Raw genomic sequence first — 23,032 nt, 5'->3', positions numbered from 1 at the left:
AGGTCGGCACGATTGTTATGCTGCCAAGGTACGTGAATTAACTCAAAAGTCAGAAAGGCTTTGCTTAAGGACTTTACGTAGTCTAAGTATCTTGCCAACTGAGGATCCTTCGCAGAGAATTCACCATTGACTTGTCCCGTGACAAGGAGTGAATCACTTCTTCTTGCCATTCGTCGGGCCCCCATTTTTTTGGCCAATAACATGCCAGCTATTAGGACCTCATATTCAGTCTGGTTATTGCTGGCTTTGAAGGAGAATTTTAGCGATTGTTCGATGAGTAAACCACCGGGGCCTTCGAGCACGACCCCAGCTTTGCTTCCCCGTTGATTGGATGCTCCGTCGATTGATAATACCCAAACTGAGGGATCCTGGCCATCTCCTGGTATGAGAACATTTTCTGAGGCCTCGGGAAGCGTAAGCTCGGCTACAAAATCAACGAGAGCTTGAGCTTTTATCGGTCCTCGAGGTTCATATGCGATCTCATACTCAGCTAACTCTATGGCCCATTTTACCAACCGACCGGTCATGTCCATCTTTTTCAGAACCTGTCTTACAGGAAGGTCGGTTTTGACCTAGATACTAAAACAGTGAAAATAAGGCTTGAGCTTTCTGGCTGAAACGATGACTGCAAGGGCAGCTTTTTCTAAAGTAGGATATTTCTTCTCTGCTCCATTTAAGAGTCGGCTTACAAAGTAAATCGGTTTTTGTCTCTGTTCAATCTCCTGGACCAAGACCGAGCTGATCGCATGCTCGGTTACAGTGATGTACAACTGCAGATGGTGCCCCTTTTCTGGTCTACAAAGTACCGGAGGTCGGCCAAGATATTCTTTTAACTGTTGTAGGGCCTCTTCACACTCAGCTATCCACTGGAATTTGTCGTTTTTCCTTAAACACTGGAAATAAGGACGACCTCTATCTCCACTCCTCGACAGGAATCTGGATAAGGACGTCATCCTTCCTGTTAGTCGTTGAACTTCCTTGACGGATCGAGGGCTGACCATATTTATGATGGCCGAGCATTTATCAGGATTGGCTTCAATCCCTCGCTCCGTTAACATAAAACTCAAGAATTTACCTGCCTTTACACCGAAGACACACTTTTCTGGATTTAACCTTAATTGGAACTTGTTGATTGTGTTGAAAAGTTCTTGAAGGTCTTGGGCGTGGTTGCTGTTTGAGATCGAGGTCACTACCATGTCGTCTACATATGCCTCGACATTGCGATCGAGCATAGGTTGAAGGATTCAGTCCATCATCCTCTGGTATGTTACTCTTGCGTTTTTTAAGCCAAAAGGCATAACTTTATAGCAAAAGTTAGCCTTGATTTCCATGAAGGCAGTTTTGTCCTCATCTTCGGGGTGCATTCTGATCTGGTTGTATCCTGTGTAAGCGTCCATAAAACTTAGTAATCCACATCCAGAAACCCTATCAACCAGCACGTCAATATTTGGTAATGGATAAGAGTCTTTTGGGCAAGCCGAGCTTAAATCTGTGAAATCAACGCACATCCTCCATTTCCCGTTGGCTTTCTTCACCATGACTACGTTAGCCAACCACTCCGGGTATTGTATTTCCCTAATATGTCCTACTTCTCTGAGTTTTTTGATCTCCTCTGTCACTGCCTCTGCCTTATCCTTAGTGAGTCTCTGTCGTCTTTGAACTTTAGCCTTGGCTTGTGGTTTAACGTTGAGACGATGGCAGATTATATCTCGATTAATCCCAGGCATGTCCTTTGCCAACCAAGCAAATGATATCACATTCTCTCGAAGGACCTTGCGTAATTCCTCTTCTGTACGAGCGTCGAGGTCGACCCTATCCAGAGTTTCCGACCTGGGGCGACTTCAAACTCTTTTAATTCTCCTATCGGTTGAGGACCGTAATGGTCGGGTCGAGCTCGGGGGTCGAGCTCAGTGTTGTCATTGGCGTTAGGAGGGGAACTCACTGCGGATTGGGCTATGCTGTACATATTCCGTAGCGTGCGGAGACTATTTTCATAACATTTCCGAGCTACTTCTTGGTCAACCCTCATTGTTACAACTTTGTCATCGACTGCAAACTTCATCTTGAGATGGGCCATTGAGACTACAGCTCTGAGTTTGTTCAGTGATGGCCTCCCAGTAATAAATTGTATGCCGAAGGAGTGTTGACCACTATATATCGAATCGTGATTGTTTTTGCAGCATTCTTGTCCGAGAAAGTAGTTCTCAGGTCCACATAACGTTCTCCTGAGAAGCCTACTAGAATTCCATCGTAGGGGCGAAGTTGGTCTCGGGGAACTTGTATTCCTACGAAGGTATCCCAAAACATTACGTCCGCTGAGCTTCCTTGATCGATTAATACTCGATGTACATTTCTGCCTATCATTATGACTGACAACACAACGGGGTCATCCTCATGTGGGCTGACGTCTTCGAGGTCTTCTTCAGAAAAAATCAGCTTGGGTGCAGAAGTTTCGCATCTTATCATATCTGTCATCATGACACTCCGAGCATAACGTTTACGACCCGACCTTGTGGTTCCACCTCCTGCAAATCCACCCGCGATGGTATTGAAATCCCCTAATATTGGTATTTCGTGTTGCTCCCCCGCTAGGCTTCCACTTTGGCTATTCGTAACTTTTCTAATATTTTTCGGCCTCAGATAACTCTGTATTAGGCCTCGTCGGGCAAGGTTGGCTAGTTGGCTGGTTAACAAGAAACAACCTTCAGTATCGTGTCTGTGCGTTTTATGGAATTCGCACCATGCTCGGGTATCTTTTCCCAATAGTCTGGTAGTTTCACTGGGGAAGCGTAAATGTCTAACCATCTCCTTGTCTTTCAAGATATGGGACTTGGACTTGGTCAGCTGTGGGTATGTTGATTTTGAGAATCTCTTTTCGGGGGATCTTTGATCTTTGTAAGGGGAAAACTTGGTTCGACCCCGAGTACTTGAGGCCTCCAGTATTTGTCGTCGAGAATCTCTGCTTTTGTGATTGGCTATCGGACGTCTCCTCCGATCTTTTGCGCTGCATTGCCTCCTCTGTTTCAATATGGATTGCTGCTCCGCTTCGTACCTTTGCCAAAGTGATCACAGGCGATCTGATCAACGATTCACAGAAGAGGTTCGCTCGGAGCCCTTTGACAAAAGCTCCCACTAGCATCTCCTCGCTAGGATTTAGGAGTCCCACGCTTGCGTCGTAGAATCTATTGAGAAACTGCTTCAAGGTCTCCTCAGGTTTCTGTTTGATGTCAAACATATATGCTATTTGGAGTTGCTTTGGGCGATTAACAGAAAAACGATCCATAAATAATCGCGAGAAGTCCGAGAACGTGGTGATAGAGCCATTAGGAATTTTACTGAACCATTTTAGTGTCGTGCCTGTCAAAGTCCCCACGAACATTTTGCATCGAAGTGCGTCGTTCCCTCCTGATATGAGCATCTGAGCCCGAAACGCCTTTAGGTGAGACTCTGGGTCACCCTTCCCGGTGAATGGGGTTACTTTGGGGATGAGAAAATGTGGGGGCACCACCTCTTCTATGACTCGACGCGCCAGAGGGTGTCCTTTTTCAGTTTCAAGGTTTCCTCTGGACAAACCTCGATCTCGGAAATGGCCTTGATCCCTCATCTAGGTGCGCAATTCTTCATTATACTTATGCAACTGCTCTTGTCGACGTAGGGATTCTTCAAGGCGTTGACGAGATTCTACAGATTCTTTCCACAGTCTCTCGTGCTCGACCTCCAAATCTCGACGGCGTCTCTCCTCATCAGCTAGCCACTGAGTTCGTTCCCCTTCTACTTGTTGTCGCATGTCCTCATTTTCCTTCTGCAGTCTTTTGATATGTTGCATTACTTTTTCTATAGTAAGAGCCTCGTCTCCATTGCTTCCCGTTGGAATGTCCATGGCATTGTCTCAGGATAAGTGGTGTCGGTATCTAGTTTTACCGAGCCCCACGGTGAGCGCCAATGTTCTGTTCCTAAACTAAAAGAAGCGACTCAGTCAGGATCAAAACACAAATTTCTCTCACTATCCCTTTTCTCTCTCATTCTCTCTCTCTTTTCTGTCTTTCTCTCAGTGCCCCCTTCCTTTCTTCCTTTTTTCCTCTTTATCTTTTTTGCTTCCTATTTTCTCGTCACCTACCTTGCCAACCAAATCCTTTTATCTCGGCCATAATCCTTTATTTTATCTCCCTCATCCTCTCCGATCAAAACAATTTAGATCTTTACAATAGTTGCGGGATATGGGCCTGGTAAGCCTGATCTAGTCTGAAATTTATGAATTCCGACTTACCCGACCTACCCAACCTATTTGGTTCATCCGAACTACTTGGCCGAGCTGCTTTATGAAATGGGACTAGGTCAGATTCCGACCTGACGCGACAGACAGTACAATTTTCAAATTATAATAACGAATCAATATATTTATTTAGCTTGAGTTTCATCATTTGATCAACAAAATTATCAAATTATCAAATTATCATGTACTTTCTTATATGTCCTTACACTGTGAGTTGAATTTATTATAGATTTTTTTTCTCGAAAACTATAAAGGACTTTATACTAAACAAATACTTACGCTTTCAATTTTATATAAAAGAAAGAATACACATATTAAGGGTGACATTTTAATATAACTTCGATATTTAAAAAGGTAAATAATCACTTTATCCATTTCTCCAATTGGAAAGATTAAATAAACTTGTACATATTTTTTTTAGTTTCTTTTGTTATCGACTAAAAAATACTCTGTATAATGGAAAAATTACAGTAATAGCAAATAAAAAACAATTTTAGATGATAGTATACAAAGAATTAATGAGTTAAAAGAAAATTAAATAGGCAACATAGTCTAATAGTTTTAAAATAAATAATCCAAGATTCTTTATCGGATATTTTTCCTCAATTTTAATTAGTATAAAGATATTGTAGTTATAAATATTCAGCATAGAATTTGGAGGTAACATTTATCCAATTTAAATCAATACTCATTTTTTTCCTCTATATTAGGAAACTTTAAAATTAAATGGCAATTAGTAGTAGTTATCGTAATAAATCTTAAAATTCATGCATAACAAAATATTTATATTCTTTTGTTATTTTATAATTTTTCAAATGCCTAAGATTTGATGAAAATGAGATTAGAAGAAAAGAAATAAGAAAAAATGTACAATTTAATTTTATTATTGTTTTTCTTTTTCATTACTTTATTTCATTTCTAAATAAGTAGAAATAATCACACAATGAATTGTAAAAATACAGGAAACATTCTAATTATGACGTTCAAGAATAAAATACCAACACTAATCGGGAATCAATAATATATTTTCTTTGTTTTTCTTAAATCTAATTATACACGATTTATCTACATTATTCAACTTTACGCAAAACAACGTATTTAACACGTGCAGTTCTCAACATTAAAATTTCTACGACAAAAAAATAATACAGAATAACATGGCAATGAAGCAAAAATAAGATAAATAAAAACTAAAACAGAGAAAGAACGTGGTGCTTACCTTCCAAATACTAATAAATTTTAGGTCTGATAGAAACATTGAGGAGATCTACTTGTCGTTCTGGAAAAATGAGTGACCCGTCGGTGCCAAAGGCACACTGAACAGGTTATTGAAAAACCGCCGAAGCATTTCCCATTGCAAATATAGAACTGTACAGCATATTAACATGATATAATGTTGAAAATCTTGTGAACCCCCAGTAAAAGCTTTTAACCTAAAATGTAATACAGTTTGATTTCGTCACCCACCCCCTCCCAAAAAAGAAACAAAAAACTTGTCAACCAAATCCGAAGCCCTCATTTGCTTCATGAATGGCAAGCAGTAACCTCTTTTCCAAATGTTGTTTAGATGGGTACTCCGGCAAATCTAATTGATTGAAACTGCAAATAAAAGACTCCGTGAAACTAAGACATAATAATAATTGATCCAACAAGTGATTAAATATAGTTCAGAACTCTTAAAAAAAGTTGATTGAAGCTACAAGAAAATGAAAAGTTGAAAAAAGGTACCAAGTATGTGCAGAAGGCAAGTGATCAGAGCTGCCATATGCCTTGTGTATCTGAAACCTCTGGGCACCTGAAATTCCTTGAAGAGCGCTAAAACCCTCCAAAGGCACCTGAAATGTCGGTAGCGAAAATAAGACCCCCTAATTGTATAATGTATGATAAGATAAACAACACAAGGAACCATCATAATTTTTTATTATTATAAGAATGATATTTGATACTGTCTTTTGATGTAAACAAGTATAGATTAGATCAAGGGTGTATATTGACAGGAACAAAACAATCAACACGTCTTGTCTCCATCACAACTCAAATCACTAAATTAATAGTTCTCATGAAAACAAAGCCAACTACTTATACTTCTCCCTTAAGTTGTCTTTTGGAAACTTATCTACAAGAAACTTGACTATTGGGAATGACAATTGCTGCATTAAAAGGTAAAGGCAATTCCGAATCAAAAACTTGATTAATTCTGGAATGTGAATGTTGAGTTAGGAGAAGATAATATTAAGTATTGTGTCTATTGAGATATTGTAAGGATACAAAAGAGTTGTCACTAATTATTGTATTTATTTTCTATGGTGGTAGAATTCTATATAACGTATCCTCTTGTATTATTTAGACTAAGAACTTGAATCATAATTTCTTCCATATTTCGAAACCTTTTTCAAGTGTGTACATATAGGAAATCTGAGGAGTGTTTTTTCACTAAAGCATTTCCATTGAAAAACAAGTATTCAACATTCTCAATATTGTGAGACGTGATTCTCGATGTTTTGAAATAAACCCAAAGCACAGGAACTCGATTTGATTAATTGAATTCATTTTTGGATCTAAACACAAAGGTATTGAGAAGAAAAGATAATTATTCCAATGTAAAGGCACAAGCAGCAACGCGGCCATGATTCAAGATGGAAAATCACTGAAAATTGTTATTGTAAACAAAGACATAAAGATCATAAGGTTTAAAAACTCAAAACCAATACCTTGGATGTGCCTGTCACAAACTGGAGCAATCTAGCTTTGTCTTCTTTGCTGAAACTTTGAACAACTTCCCAAAACCATTGTATAACTGGTGATGCACCACTATACCCAGAATATTCTGTATTTGCTCTCAAGTCATCCACTGAAATGAAATGTAGAAAAGATTGTTAAATATTATTTTACAGAATTTGAACACTAATAAAGATAGCCAGCATTGAGAGAAAATAAATGTGTGGCATCAATAAAGGTGATGTTAATATTGAAAAAGACGCACAATCAATATCAGGAAGTCCATTGATCAATAATTCCAGCTCTTTGTCATTGAATATAGATATTAACTCCCTGGGAATCAATTCATTGAACCCTTCCAAGAAAGCATTTATTTGAGGACGAATAGCAGTAGTCAATCGATGCTCAACAACCAAATCAACATATTGGTGCTTATTCTCCTCTGTAACTTTCATATTCCGTCCACCAGGAATCAGCTCATAATCAGTCACCTAATACAAAGCTCATTAAAATTAGATCACAAATAATGTGCAAGTCCAATATATTAAAAAATCATCTCAATAGTTTTGAAATAAAGTCAGAACCTCTGTCCGCTCATACAAAATCAACTTTTCCTCATCTGCATCAATGCTAAAAGTAAGATCCAGAACATCACTGATATCATTCTGCAGTTATACCATAAACATGAGATAATTTTCACAATGAATACAAAAGTAACTATTGCGAAGACTGACAAGGCTATCGGAAAAACTACAAAAAGACACTTGCCTCAAGCATCCATTTCAAATTTCTGAAATAGGCAGGGTCAATAGCTTCAATATCATGGTATGTAACTTTGACCCCTAGGATGTGCTTGTAGAATGATCGAGTAAAATGGACGTCCAAGAGCTGACCATCAAATAAAGCTTTTCCAACCTGGATAGTGTAGAAAGGGATAAGTAAAAGGCATATGCAACCACTAAACGCATACATTAAGAACATTTGTAAGAAGAACTCACCACTCTACCAACAAATTTGAAATAAGATAGATGTTCTGTTTGGTAAACAGAGTTAGGGTTTGGCTGAAATGTTGAGTCATTGCCTACTGTAGTAAAGAGCAGTGCTCCTCTGTCAAAAATAACTCTGGACAACAATTGATACCATTCCCTTGTAAGCCCACCTGCATCAATACCTTCTTCACCTTGGAAGTGAACAGTCAACCTTCCCTTCAAATCTTGAGTTGATCTCATGCGAAGCTGGTTATATGAATCCTCAAGAACATACGCCCTTCTCACTGATATTCTTAATGGGCTGTGATGATGGTCATGTTGATGTTTAATTTTTGATCGGAAGTGGGATCGCTTGTTATCAAAATCAATAAATCTTGGAGTCTTCAGCATAAGAGAAAAAGATTTCTCCAGCAAGCCAGGATTTTGCCTGATAAAAGCATTCAATAGTTTCCTATGCGTTTCTGAAAACTTGGCAAAAGCAGCATGTTTCTCATCTAGTTTTGTAGCAGGTCCAGATGTTTTCTGCCGAGTACCAGATGTGCTGGCATCTTCCACATCAGATATTACAGGAACACTTGTAACAGTACTAGCATTTGGCTGAGCAGGATGTAGTTTCTCACAAAAAACAAAAAATGACTCTATGTATGGCAAAATATTTTGAGAACCAGCAGGAAGTGGAGGCATAACACTGGATGGTTTGGACACAGATGTTCTAGAAGGGGTAATAGACTCGGATACTGACTCAGAGTAGGCCTCTATCTTGCTTATACAACTGCTCAGCTCATGCCACAAGGGCTCTAAGGCTGAATTGATTCCCCAAACTTCAGAAAGTGCAGGAGTTATTCCATCATTCTCTTTCTCAGCCAATGAGGTAACAAGGGAACTCAAGGCTTGCAAAACTCTTAAAATTGCAGCGCCATCAGAAGATGTTGTACTGAGAAGAGCTTTCATTGCCTCACTAAAGGTGCGCAACTCGTCCATTGCAGATGAAGTCAAATTTCGAACTGCTTCTGCCAGATGAGTGACAAAAAACTTACAGTGAATTGGAGCAATGGCCACCAGCTTTTTCATTACCTCCGCAACAAGACCATATGCATTGTCAGACAAACTGAAAGGAATACAAGAAACATTAGATGAAATCTACATTGCTAAATTCTAAAACATTGTTTTTAGAAAAATAGCCAGACCCAATAGACTTTGAATTGTGGAGTAATAATAAAATAAAACATAAATTGGAACAAGCGCAAGACCCAAGTAATGAATGGTCTAATTAAAAAACGGAACCTCATGCCAGGAAAACTTATGACTCGTACCACTCTCCCAAAGTAAGAAGTTCAGATATCAAAAGTAAATACACCAAATTAAGGCAAAGTGAAAAAATCCCAGATAAAAGAATTAACTGTAATCTAAAATCATAATCATAACCATACCCTTCTAGAGCAAGTAACGAGCAAAGAAGCTGAAGTTCTGCTTGTGGTAGATCACACAATACTTGCTGAGCCTGACATTCCTTACTACTGGAAGTTGTGGGTTTGGAGGATTCATTGACTTGAGGAGACGCCTCTGAAGCAGAAGATATAACTGTATCAATATTCACGTCTACCTCCATTGCAGAAATTTGCGGACCCAATACTGGCTCAGTAGATATTTGAGACCTATCAGATGAACTAGACTTGCTTCTAGCACTATCAATGATAACATCCAGCAAATTTAGCAACTGAAAATGAAAATCATGTCAGCATTGCAAGCAAGTACACAAATGGATGTGCTAAAGATATCAATAAATTCAAATCATCACCTGCTCAAGATGAGCTATGCTCCTCAAATAAAGGGGTTGTTTCAAGAGACCCAAAAGCATTGCAATAGATATGTATCCTGCATTTGTTTCATCTTCAACAACCACCACAGCTTTGCCACGTGCAACATTAGCATTATCTGGTTGTCTCACTGAAGGATGATGCAGCCTAAACTGAAGCAAAATTCTTGCCACATATGGATGATGGCGAGCAAGATAGGTGAGTGTTTCAAGTATTCGCCGAGAGAGTAATGGGGGAACTCCTACACAATTAAAAATATACAATGTATTAATAATTATACACCATTGGAGAGTGGGAGGAGGGTGCGAGGAACATCTTTCAAATAACATCAACTGTCACTAGTTAAAACAAGCATGAACTATATAAAACAGAAGTCCCTTTAAGAAATTAAAACCAGGAAGATAAATTTAAAAGCTGTGCACTGACTAAATCTATAACTGTAAATACAAACAAAGAAATAAATGTTAATCAAGTTTTCTTACCATCAAAAGATTGAGGACGTGAGTACATTACATTGCTCTGACAACCATATAGTCTGTATGGAGGTTCAACTGCACTAAAATAACTAGCCGGCTTTCTTACATCAAGCAACAGTAAGTCCATCAGAATTTTCACCAGGGAAATTCTGGTTTCACTATGGGCACAAAGATTTAAAAGAAGCCTCTGCAATTGACCTTTATATAGTGGCTGAAAAAATTAAGAAAAAAATGTGTAACCAATGAAGTTGTGCTTATTTTGAAGGACTTCTTCCCAGTGCCTATTGGCAAGTAATACCTGAACTATGCGAAATAGCCTAATCATGGCATGCAGAGCTTCAGTGTCCACTAGAGGTGCTCCATCAGCTTCAACAAATTTAGCTCCAGCAGACCTGCGTGAAGTAATGCTTCCCCCTGCCCCATCTGGGCCAGAACCAATACCTTCACGCCTAGAAGTTTCACCTCTGCGACTTCTCGGATACATACCAAAGAGGGTGCGACTGTATCTATGTGCAAACCTTTCCCGCAACATATTTGCCTCAGCAACAAGAGCAGGTGTAAGGTTGGCAAGGATAGCATCAGAGGATGTTAATAGAACCTGAACAAAAAAAAAAATCTTCAGATACATGCTCACTTTTAGCAAAAACTGGATTCAACAGACAAGCTTGCCTCTTCTCGTAATTCTGAAGGAAATGTTGCAATTATTGAGACAGTATCCATTTCAACAGGTTGCCCTTCCAACTCCTGAGATTGATGTAGTCTTTGTGCTTGTTGCTGAGCTAGAACTTCAGCTCGAATGTCTGGGGGAAGTGCTGCAAGGAACTCAGGATCAATATCCCCATTGTTTTGTGACTCAGCATTTGATGGTTGAGCTACTTGACCCTGCTGGGCTGAGAGAACTTCGGCACGCAGCTCCTCAGGAAGAGCATCCAGAAAGGCAGGATCAATTGCTGCTGATCCAGCATCACTGTTCACCTGCTGCTCAGCTGCTGGACCTTCCTGATCTGCATCTCGGCTTGAATTTTCTGAAACTTCAGTAACACTGTGGAGGGATGCATCTCTGACACCTACAGGAGAAGAATGACCAAAAGGCACAGTTGCTCTTCTTGTACGTGCAGCCTGTGAATCACCTGCTATTCTATCTGCAGAAACCTGCCTTTCTCCACCGTCATCATGACCATCGGCACTTCCAATCTCAACATCTAGGCTGCGAAGGCTTTCACCAAAAGTTGCCCCACTACCACTACTCTCCTGACTCACAGCTTCGACATCTCGCACGGCTGCATCATTATGCTCAAACTGCATCTCAACTGCCTGAGAGTGAGTGTTCGATACATCTGTTTGCAGAGTTCCATTTCCTACAGGTCTGATATCAGCATTGTTGTCAGTGTTATCAATTGATGCAGCAGTCACATTACCACCTCCCTGAATTGCATTGTTTTCTACTGGAATGTCTAGCTGTGAACTTGCAGGATTGTGCATCTGGTTGACCTCAACTTTATTCTGAGGACCTGCTTCTGCTACATTATTATCAGATGACTTGTCAGCAGTAGGTCGCCTCAATTGAGAGACAAGAAACTCCTCAAGACCCTGTGGTACAGCACCAGCATTTGACCCACTGCTTTGCGGGTTATTATCACTCCACAAGTTCAAGCGGTGTCCATGACGTCCACTCCGCAGTGATCGAAAGATATTATCCAAACCCGTTGAGCTCTCTGTTATACTATCTGTAAATTAGAAAAAATACATAATCGTGGCATTACTGAATCACTGAATCGAAAAACAAAAAGAAGGGGAAGACATTATTATAATAAAACATCAACAACAATTTGAGAAAGGAAGTGACCTGATTGGACAGTAGATGGGTGAAATGAGGAAGAAGGACCAACTAAAAGTGGATGGCGTGAAGGAGCAGCATTATCACCACTTCTGCCCAAAAGGCTGTAAATAGAGGTCGTACGCCCTGGACGTCTAGATCCAAAAACTTCAACTGGCATCACATGAAGAGATTCATTTGGAAAACTATTGTCTCTTCCAAAAACCTCAATATGATCAAAAACATTAATTCCATTAATTCCCTCCTCAAGTCTTAGTATAACACCATCTTCATCATCCTCATCCTCATCCTCCTCCTCCTCCTCCATCACTTCATCAAAATCATCATCAATTTCATGATCCTCGTGATCAGTGTCAGGATGTGGCAAGTGATGGACTTCATCTTCTTCCAAATCATTGTGTTCCTCATCATCTTCATCATCTTCATCTACATCTTCACCCTCATCTCCGGACATGTCACCCTCATCCTCATCATCAAGATTTTCTTGTCCATGAGATTGGATTTCAAATTGTAGCCCCACATTTTCAATCCCAGTTTGACGACCTCTAGCATCCTCACCAGTTTCATGCATGAACTCATCTTCATTAGTGGGAGCAAAGCCTCCATCAAGATCATGATCATGTTCCATATCATCAGTAACAGCTTCAGACCCACCATAAGACTGGATCACATTGTACGACCCAACATGGTCAACTTGAAGGGAATCGTGATTGGCCTGAGATATTGTTTCCATGGACTGAGACTGAGATGTGTGACCAATATTATCCATTCTTCCAGATTGACTAGGATCAGAAGGCTTTGTTTGATTATCACCCTTTCCTGCACTCAATTCAACTGAATGAACATGCTCCTTCGTTACTAATTCAAGAGCTTTGATAATACCAGTAGCAACTTTAGACGAGTCAGCATGGTCCAAGTCCAAAGCCTGTAATGTATGAGTAAAAGATTTAACTAGACCAGCATCCATGAAAGTTACAGAGGCCTCAGATGATATGCTTGAGCCAGCAGGTGTCCGAGCAGCCAAAATATCATTAAGTAGATCAACAAAAACCTGAATTTCATTGTCTGGTGGCTTTGGCATAATGCCATTACATGAATCAACAAATTCATTAATTATATTGCTAATCTCGGTAAAAACCCTCCTCCTTGCCTCTGAAGACCGAACACAAGCAGCTACCATAAACTGATTAGCCCTGGTTGCTAGTTTCTGCCTCCAATCACCATCAACTTTCTTGTCCTTTCTGGAATTTCGAGAATAAGGAAGAAAATTCCGAAGAATATGGTAGAATATACCTCCCGCACCAACACTAGAATGACTCTTTTGATTAAAGCCCCTACTGCTGCTCATTTCAGCATCCCGCCGAAGCAGAACATGAACAGACGATGAGTACATCAACAATATCTCCATCAGAAGCTTCAAAATAAATACTATCTTTGCAAGTGATGCAGATGCTTCCTCGCTGCTGGTTTCATTTCCCCCAGACACAGTGGCAACTGCTTTTCCTTTCCCCCTAATTGCAGAAACATCAATGTCCATCTCACTTGATGCAGGGGAGCCACGGGCGACATTTGAAACAATATCATTCTTCAGAGGGGGGGCAACAAATGTGCATATAGATTCAAGAAGAAGTTCTATCACATTGACAAAACTTTGAGTGGGCTTTTTGTATTTGACATTCTTTGAGTTTGAATCGTGAAGTTTTCCATGCACATTCCCGGGAGCTGTTGAGGTTGTACTTCCCAAACAAACTTTTCCATCATTATTATGTGATTTATCTTTCTCCAGTGATTTATCCTTCTCCTTGGACTTCTCTTTATCCCGATCTTTCAACAAGACAATGTAAGGTCTTTCACCCACCATTTCAATTTGGCAAACAGATTGAGCAGCTTGCATAAATATTATTGGATCCCGGGAAATTACCGAAGCCAAACTTAAAAGGAAATTTCGTGGATTGACCCTCCCATTTGGATGGCGGTTAGATGCAGCTACAAGACTGTGTTTTATCTCAGATTCCATTGCTTGCTGGAGTGTTAGTGGATCTTCAATAACATGACGGACAATACCAGCAGCAACATTGTCAAAACCAGGAAAGAGGCTACTGGTTGGCAGAGAAAGAAGTGAACTTAAACCACCAGCATCAAAAAAGGTAAGAGCAACAGAATGATTCCTCGTAAGATTGGAACAAAGTAGCAAAATAGCATGCATTGTATCTGAGGGAACTTGGTTCTTCATATAACTACAAGCTATCTCAACAAGCCTCTTCTGTTCATGTACATCTGCATACTTGGTAGAAAGTCCCAATGCAGATTGTAATTTGTGTTGCTTATCCTCATCAATGAGAACTGATGTCTGTTGAACATTCACAGCTTCCTTCTTCAACAACTCTGCAATTTCAGAATTCAATTTTTGATCAACTTGCAAAAGCCTCTCCAGTGCAAGAAAGGCAGCAGCAACCCATTTTGGCACCTGATTTTTCTCACTGCTACCAAGACTAGAATCCCACTGGTAGAGAAGATCTGAAGTAATATTTATCAAACCACTCATTGAAGCAGCTTCCCGTGAAACAGCATCCTCATTAAGAATCAAAGCAAGAACATGAAATAAAGCAGCAAGCATGGTATTATTTCCATTACCAGAAACCAATCCGCATTCTTTGATCCGATCAACAATAAAAGTGACAACATTGGATCTATATTGACCGTCATTCTGAGAGCAGATCATCATGAGCAAGTCACGGACAGGAAAAGCAAGAGGCTCCTTTTGAAGAAGTTTAGTACAAGTTGATAACAACTCACCAACAGGAGGAAGATGGACCACCTCTTCCTCAAGTTGAGGAATGCAGTCACTTGCAGCAGCATCCTTAGGCTCTGATTCAGAGTTTCCAAGGGACATGGCCAGTGCACGTGCAAGTTCATCATCTTCTTGAATGTCCTCTGGGTGGGAAAACAGCCACTCCATCGCCAATTCCACACTATTTGATCCAACATGCCTCAAAGCTTCTTCTGCTCTTGCTCTGGAAAATCCCATCTCTACAATGGTTGAAATTGCTGTTTCATTAGGAGGAGGCCCAGTAATACGAGCACTGCCATTTACATTTTTTACTTCAACCCCTGAATAAACATGCCTAATGATAGAGATAACATTAGAAATAAATTCATGACTACAATCAACGAACTGGGAATGAGTCCAAACGGGGAGCACAGCTTTCAACACCATAGATTGGAGGACTTTAACAAATATCTCAGCATCTCGTGGAAAGGGGGTATCACCACTAAGGGGTTGTGCAAGTAAAGGCTTTGTGAAAGAAGATAATATGAAAGAGGAGGTCACTAGATGGTCCATAAATTTACCATAACTAGCCAAAGAACCATATATCCACAAATGATCTGTATCTTCCTTGTCATCATACTGCTTCCCATTCCCATCATCAGTTTCCATTGGCGATGCAGGAGTCCGATTAACTGCAAATAGCAACTGACTAGTGGCTTCAAATGTAGTCAATACTGATTGAATAACTCCATGCCCATACAAGCAATTCAGTAAAATGGGATTGCAGGACTCGGGCCTTTCCATTAGAATCCCATCAATAAAATCAATGACTTTACCAAAATAACGACATTTTGTTGATATTGATGCTTCCTCAACATGGCCACCAAAATTCATGTGATCTAAAGCAATGATAGCAAAAGTAGAAGCCACTGATTTTGAAGCAGGACTCACACTCACAATATCATCACGACGGCGAGAAGGTTGCAGCATTACTTTTCCCAACTCTTGGAACAAATGTGTAATGTGAAATGAAAGTGATCTAACCATGTCACAACAGGAGGTATAATACGTTCTCTGCTTGTCACATTCCTTCTTATTCACAGCCACTGGGACATCTGCAGACTCGGAAGAATGCAACTGATTACTGGATCCTACCCGCCTGTTTGTAGCACCAACAGAATTTGATCGGTGCTGAGAACCAGGGGCACGTCCTAGATCTCGGTACAGGTTAATAAGGTCAAAAAATTGTGATTCTACACTCCATCCTGAAGTCCTCCTCCTCAGTAAAGGATCAAGAAATTGCCTGATAGAATTGTACCTTTGTTCTGCACTTTCGTTTGCATCAACTTCTGCCTGTTGTGAATCAGTAGTGGAACAAGAACCATCATCTTCTATATCAAGCTTTGCATTTTCAAGAAGAGCAATTTGCCACAAGACTTCACGGTGGATGCGACCAATGTTTTCAAGAACATCTTTATTTCCATTTCCAAATTCGGTAAGCAAAGCAGTCACCCACCTGTTGTCTTTGGATGCAGCAAGAAAGAGAAGAAACTCAACCAGGAAAAGTGAAGAAAATATGTTATCAGTTGTCATCTTTGGATCCAGTAACAAAGGTCCTGAAGATGCACCAAACCCAGTTAATGCTACATTCAAGTGCTCTCTAAGAGAGGTACAGAAGGCATGTGCCAAAGGAGTGGAGTGATGTTGAGCAAAACCCTTAAAGACCATGGTGCTATGCAAAGCAATAGACATGCCATCCGAGGATTGTGCAATGGTAGGTCGTAAAAGCAGCTTTAATAAAGCTTCAATTCCGGATTTTTCTACAAATAGCCGACATGTTTCAGAATTTTCCATAGTACGGTGAATCAATACCATCAAATGAAAAATGCAAAGCTGAATGAAATGCTCATCATTTATCCCCTCAGCAGTAGTTTCTGCGGTACCTACAAGGCAACAATGGCTTTCATTTTCTTTGTCTTCAGAATTGGTTTCCATTGCACTGTCTTCATTAGCTTTTCCTGAAGAAGATCCTGCGTCAATCCCATCTCCAAAGGATGCAATTTTATGGATGATTTCGATGATGATGTCAACACCAGTACTTCTCAAAGAAGACACATGTCGAAGAAGTTCTTCCACAGAATTTGCAAGAGGAACAATAGCTTCGTTCATGGCAAGGACATACTTTCTGCTTGTAAAGATGTTGGAAAGGAACTGCAGTGAAGAAGTTTCTCGAACAATCTCTAAGCCTTTGGCATTAAGACAAATAGCCCCAAGGCCATTCGGAATACATGTTAGAGCCTTTGAGGAAGGAAGTACTCCAGATACAACTGAAGATAAAAAAGCATTGGGAAGACCCATTTCATGCAAAGAAGAAAAGCATGTAGGATCCTTGTGAATTATTTCACTCATAACAGTAACAGCTGAGTAATAAATGTCACCTCCAAACTTATCTACATTCTGAAAAATCATTACTAAAGTTGCAGGTAATGAACTATCATGGGAGTGTTGAGATCTGGTAGAGTTTGCAGGGGCATACGTTGCAGAACCAAGAGCCTTAAGAGACACTTTTATCAGCCTCTTCTGAGAGTAAAGCTGATGAGTACTAAGCCTTGAGCTTTCACCTGTGAGCATCACATTATCATTCTCTCCAACCAACCCAATGACTCTGTGAACCTCTATCTGCAATCTTTGAGCCAAAAGCTCAACACCTCCCAGCTCTTTAAACAAAGATACAGCTGAACTACTACAATCCATAAGCTTCTGAAGGGTTTTCACTGCTAAACAAACAAGATGAATATGAGCAGGATCAGAATCTTCCAGAAGAGGCAAGAATGTGGGTACCATGCCAGAACCTCTGATGTTACTCCCAGAAGATGATGTTGACACTGCATGCAGCAGATAGAATTGAAGAAGTGCCTCAACAAAAGCAAAAGAAGTTGGATCATTAGAACTCTTTAATGACAAAATAGCCCTCTGAAGTACATTCAGTAGTATCATGCGGTTCCCTCCGGTGAAGTTCATACTAGATCCACTCAATATCCGTGCACGTTCATGAGATGAGGTATATGCTGCTAATTGGGCCCCTAATGCAAGCATTACAAGTGTTCTGATAGATCCAGATATGGTTTCTTCAGATCGTACAACTCTAATTAATTCATTGGTGTATTCTGGTTCATTAGCAAAAAAGGACACAAGCTCATCATGAGCATCACTTGATTGGACCAAAACAACAAAAGCAAGAAGGCAGATCCTGCTATAAAGCCTGCTTATTCTTGCAGACCGGAAGGCACGAGCATATCTAATTCTTGTGAGTAATGAAAATCGGAGCTCTGGGGGAACATTATATTGTTCAATGCATTGCTTCAACATTGTCAAATCATCTTCTTTGCGCAAATGCATATCTGCTATGTGAATAACTCGCAAACTTGAGGGAACTGTATCTACATTTTGTTCCTTGCTTTGAGCAATGGGTCCATGCAATTCAAAATAAAGAGTAGAACCCATGCAGTAATTGGATTGGTCACTACCATTCTCTACATCGGAAGGAAACAAACAGAGTGCTTCATCCTGAGCTTTCTCATTTGCCACAATACACGAATACAAACCCATGCCCTCCTCCTTGCTTCCCCAACCTTGTGCTAGGGACAGGAGATAGCTATTCACAGAACCACAGCCAACCATTTTCGCAGTTCCATGAAGCTTAGAAGGATTTATTTTTACAAGTGCTGCAAGAGTTTCTAATGTTGCAATAATAATCTCAGGATCTGTTGATGCTAGTAAAAGCTTGAAGTGCTGAAAACGAAGGAGATAAATTAGAAAACAATAGTATCAAATAATCCACAAATAAATCACTTGACTAAAAACAGATGACACAGAGTGAAACATGAAAATGAAATAAGATTATCTTAAAATAGGACCCAGTTTCTCTTCAAATTACCTCCAAGCCATCAAAAGAACTCTTGTTTGGACAGTTCTCTAAAATTATTTGTATCACCCGCAGTATTTGTAAAATTGCATGTTTTGGTAATGGAACATCAACTTCTAAATTATCAGACAATGTCAGGTCATTTCGACATGATAAATATGTCTTGAAATATGTATCAAAATGAAGCAGCAATGGTCTCCAGTGATGAAAATTCCCCTGTTGTAAAATAAATACGTAAGTCTATGAGAAGAAAAAGAAGAATACTATCTGCAGCAACTCGTCATTCTCTTACCTTATTATATTCCCAACGAAAGCCAAAGAGGGGTATAGCTATATCTTGTAATGGACACTGAATGACCTTCTCAACGAAGGCTTTGATCTTGGGAGGCTGAAATCAATCAATCACATAACTTATAAGCTAGAAAGGAAAGAAGGGAGATAAAAACAAAAAATTTAAGCCAAAAGAATTTCAGAGATGCACAACCATGAATCATCAGGACATGTGAATAGATAGAAGTGAACATGATGAACATATGTATTAATCATGGTGCATCTAAAAATGGAATTCGTGAAGCGAAGTTGAAGCGAATTCCTATCATACTTATTACATGTCTACAAACCATTAATGTTAATCAATTTCGGAAAAGGAAAAACAGTATTAATCAATTTAGCAGAATAATAATAATAATAATAATAACAATAATAGTAACACTCAGCTTTAGAATATAAAAAAAGGGCTTAGAAATATTAGTTTTACCAAAATGAACATGTGCACACTAGCATGCAGCATGCAAAATTTATAAGAACCCAAAGGACATTGTCACTGAAAACAATGAATGCACAAGAAAACTGGCTAGAAGATCCCATAGTTCCTCATATTCTAAGTAGACATGTTAACACTTTCGTACACATAAAGTCACAATCACAAAATGTCATCAAAATAAAAAATTCACTCAAATGTGAAATGCCACCATTAAGTTTAAGAAATATATGCATGAAAGGTTAAAAGTCCCTACAATTACCAGGAAGTAATGAAAGTATTCTATACTATAAGCAAATATTATCATCTGGTCACCACTTCTATTGGTAGTGTGGCACTCCAATTCATACACTGACAACTTACTACTGCTTGGAAACATAAGAATGATGTTATACCCCATCATCAATCATCAATAATATGCAAACATTCTATGGACAAAGTTTAGGCCATGCAACAAAGATGATACAGAAAGCGCCATTGCTAATTTAGTATTAACTATATAAGTTTAAGCCTGACACAAAGCTTTACCTCATCACTTATTTACATGCCGGTCAAGTAATAAATAGTAAGTCACTGAATGGCTAATGGAATAAGCAGCTAGTAACATCAGCAACACACAGTTACAACATATCTAAATCAAATTCTAAGGTAGCATAGCTTTTATAAGCTAGACAATCATACTCTAACTGACATTTTTGCTCTAGTGGATATTTCAAAAATATCCTTATTAGATTTTCTATTTTTCCCAATGTAAATCTTGTATAACATTGTTCTTTGTTGTGAAAGAAAGCTAAACTAAATTTATAAATAATGAATACAAGAAAAGGAAAAGACAAGATGAGATGCAAGTTTTGTGAAACTTCTTGAGCAAGCTCAGAAAGAAAGTAAAATTTACCCATAATTTTGTTTCACACACACTATGGTGGAAATAGATGGTTCCTTTCCTTTACTCATAATAGAGATCTTTTGAGAGAGAGAGAAAAAAAAAATCATTTCTCCAAAATTAGTCTTTCCCACAACAGTCCAGATATTCTGCTGAGATTCTGGTACTGTTTTCCTAGTAAGCCTTTAAAATACATAATATTAATATTATTAAAATAAATTTTAATATTTTTTAAACATCAAATTAGTGTCCATAAGTGTATTTTAAAGACTCAGCTTTCACACATGCAATTGAAGAATACAAACTTAACTCACAAGTTAAGTGTTATATTCAAATAGAATTGCACAAGTTCCTGTTAAGTCTATCTTCAGCCAAAATCAACTACAACTACCACATTCTGCTCTTCAAACCGAACTAAATTAAAACTAAAGCAACATAATGCAACAACCTATAGATTTCTACAACATACGATATTGATTTGATCATTTTCACTTAAAAACAGTTCACTTAAAAGCTAAAACTTCTAAAAACTAACAAGTTAATCTTTTCTCAAAAATACTCCTATTAAACCAAAAGACCTTAGCCAAATGCTCACTTAGGCTCCGTTTGATTCCAGCCAGTCATGGCAAAGGGAGTGCGCGGAGTGTGAAAATGGAAGTTTGGATGGTGTGATGTGCATGGAAAATGAGAGAGTCGAGAAGGATATATGCAATAAACTTTCTGCACACGAAATTGAAGAAAGATGACATAATAGATTATGTAGAAAATATTATTTTCTTGATATTTACATTCATTTTAAACACATAATTGATTATAACTTCTGGCAATCGATAATACTATTTTTCCTCATTTTTTTATTATAATAAATAATTACAATAGCTAAAATTATGAATAACATATAAAATCATCTTGCTTTCTACTTATTTTCACTCTTTCTAATAATTGAGACAAATTCATTCTCCCCTCGTTTTAACTCTCCTTCTTTATCTTTCTTCCCTTTTTCACTCCCTTACTTTCCAACACACCATTTCAATTTCTAACTAGAGCACATACTATCACAGGTCCACCATCCAATCTCCCTCACTCATGCTATTAGAGCATTTGAGGACTCAAAATCAATGAATTAGTGAGAACATGCAGACCAAACATAAACAACCAATAAAAAAAATCCACAAACATTACAAGGTTACAACTGCTTCTTTGTAGAATAGCAAAATAGACACACAATCAACTAAAGACTACACAAAAAAACTAAAAACACATTTACCAATTATGATAACAGTTGCATGATAACAGTTGAACGAGAAAACATTAAAATTAAACACACAAAATAATCAAAGAAAGTACAAGTGATAAAAAGACTGACAGGGTCAGAGTCGAGTTTAACGGAAGGACCAATGGAACCCTCGCTCGATAGAAGTTGGCGCAGTCTCGAAGGCCAACTCGATCTTACGCTTGCCATCTCCCCTCAGCTTCGCTACTTTGAACTGCAGATTTAATTACGATACAAAATTAAAATAAAAAATCACAAAACGAAAATAATTAGCAAATAAAGCAACGCAGAATCCACCCATTCCCCGCAGTATTCACAACCGGTGCAGAAATTGAAGGAAATCGAAAATTCGCGTTGGGAAGAAAACGCAGATCGTATTGGAAAAAAGAGAGAGAGAAAAGTACCTGAGAGATGAGAGAAGAGAGAGTGAGAGCATACACATAGGAGTGTGAGAGAAGAAAGGGTTGGGGTTGGGAATCGGCGTTGTTAGAATAAAATTGTTGTGTTTTGTAGAAGAGAAAAAATTAGCCCTTTTTTGTGAAGCAAAGAATAGAGTATAAATAGTGAGAGGTGGTGAAGAGGCTCTTTGTATTGCTTGCAGGTGCAGGCGGTGTTCCAAGAATGGACTGGCAATGTTTTTCCTTTATTACCCCTCCATGGATTTTCGGGTTTTCTTTTTCTTTTGCCATTATGCAATGTTAATAATGTTATATTTTCTACATGTAAATATTATGCAAGGGAAAATAATCTATGGTATTTATCATATGTAAGAGAATCAGGAAGATATATTCTAGAAAAAATTTGCACAACAATGTTAAACTATTTATTTAATCTTCATTAGTTATTTTATAAAATAATTATAATATCTGATGTTTTTGTAAATAAATATATATATTTCGGAAGAACTTTGCATAAAAATGTTAAACTAATTATTTAATCTTAATTAATTATTGTAACGAATTTATAGTATTGGATGTTTTTGTAACGTTAAGATCAGTTACATTTTGTATCTTTTATATTTGGAGGGTTTTCTTGGCATAAAATTCATGTAAAAGTAATTATTTACTGGAAGAAACTCATGCATCCAATTATAAATTTATTATATTATTAATATTATTAATTATATAATGGATTCTTCTTTTTACATATTTATCTTAGTTTGATAATTATATATAAAAAAAAATGACACAATAGAACATGTATTTTCACTCATATGGACTAATGATTTTTTTCTTTTTCTATTACTTAATAATACAGTAATAGTTTTTTAGCAATAATAATAATATTATTCAACTTTATTTATAAAATTCC

General features: G+C 38.3%; 2 protein-coding genes across 2 annotated transcripts; both read right to left on the bottom strand.

The window, feature by feature from the left end:
- Positions 1–2,100: 2,100 nt before the first annotated feature.
- LOC114163692 lies at positions 2,101–3,604 on the bottom strand. The gene is made up of 2 exons (XM_028047987.1): positions 2,803–3,604; positions 2,101–2,702 (listed from the first exon to the last, which is right to left on the bottom strand). The coding sequence occupies exons 1-2, from the start codon at positions 3,602–3,604 to the stop codon at positions 2,101–2,103; spliced, it is 1,404 nt and encodes a 467-aa protein (XP_027903788.1).
- Positions 3,605–5,471: 1,867 nt separating this feature from the next.
- LOC114164491 (E3 ubiquitin-protein ligase UPL1-like) lies at positions 5,472–22,274 on the bottom strand. Its single transcript, XM_028049189.1, has 17 exons — positions 22,126–22,274; positions 21,815–21,935; positions 19,098–19,193; positions 18,818–19,021; positions 12,120–18,672; positions 10,943–12,000; positions 10,572–10,871; positions 10,280–10,484; positions 9,779–10,038; positions 9,411–9,697; positions 7,990–9,088; positions 7,760–7,906; positions 7,576–7,656; positions 7,257–7,482; positions 6,985–7,124; positions 6,002–6,108; positions 5,472–5,872 (listed from the first exon to the last, which is right to left on the bottom strand). Exons 2-17 carry the CDS (start codon positions 21,908–21,910, stop codon positions 5,770–5,772), a joined length of 10,962 nt encoding a protein of 3,653 aa, XP_027904990.1. The 5' UTR covers positions 21,911–21,935; positions 22,126–22,274; the 3' UTR covers positions 5,472–5,769.
- Positions 22,275–23,032: the final 758 nt, after the last annotated feature.

This window comes from Vigna unguiculata, chromosome 9, assembly GCF_004118075.2.
Source record: "Vigna unguiculata cultivar IT97K-499-35 chromosome 9, ASM411807v1, whole genome shotgun sequence".
In the NCBI taxonomy this organism is placed as follows: Eukaryota; Viridiplantae; Streptophyta; class Magnoliopsida; order Fabales; family Fabaceae; genus Vigna; species Vigna unguiculata.
Note: the sequence above shows the minus strand (reverse complement) of the source record. Positions and strands in the feature narration are given on the sequence as shown.

What these genes read in the sequence shown, in the direction of transcription:
- LOC114163692 (XM_028047987.1), bottom strand. Translation starts at nt 3,604, where the DNA reads ATGAGGGATCAAGGCCATTTCCGAGATCGAGGTTTGTCCAGAGGAAAC. An exon ending in TCTTGAAAGACAAGGAGATG is followed by an intron (nt 2,703 to 2,802) that starts GTTAGACATTTA and finishes ACGATACTGAAG; the next exon opens with GTTGTTTCTTGTTAACCAGC.
- LOC114164491 (XM_028049189.1), bottom strand. Translation starts at nt 21,910, where the DNA reads ATGGCAAGCGTAAGATCGAGTTGGCCTTCGAGACTGCGCCAACTTCTA. An exon ending in GTTCTTTTGATGGCTTGGAG is followed by an intron (nt 18,673 to 18,817) that starts GTAATTTGAAGA and finishes CTTCGTTTTCAG; the next exon opens with CACTTCAAGCTTTTACTAGC. An exon ending in TTGTGACAGGCACATCCAAG is followed by an intron (nt 6,109 to 6,984) that starts GTATTGGTTTTG and finishes CCGACATTTCAG; the next exon opens with GTGCCTTTGGAGGGTTTTAG.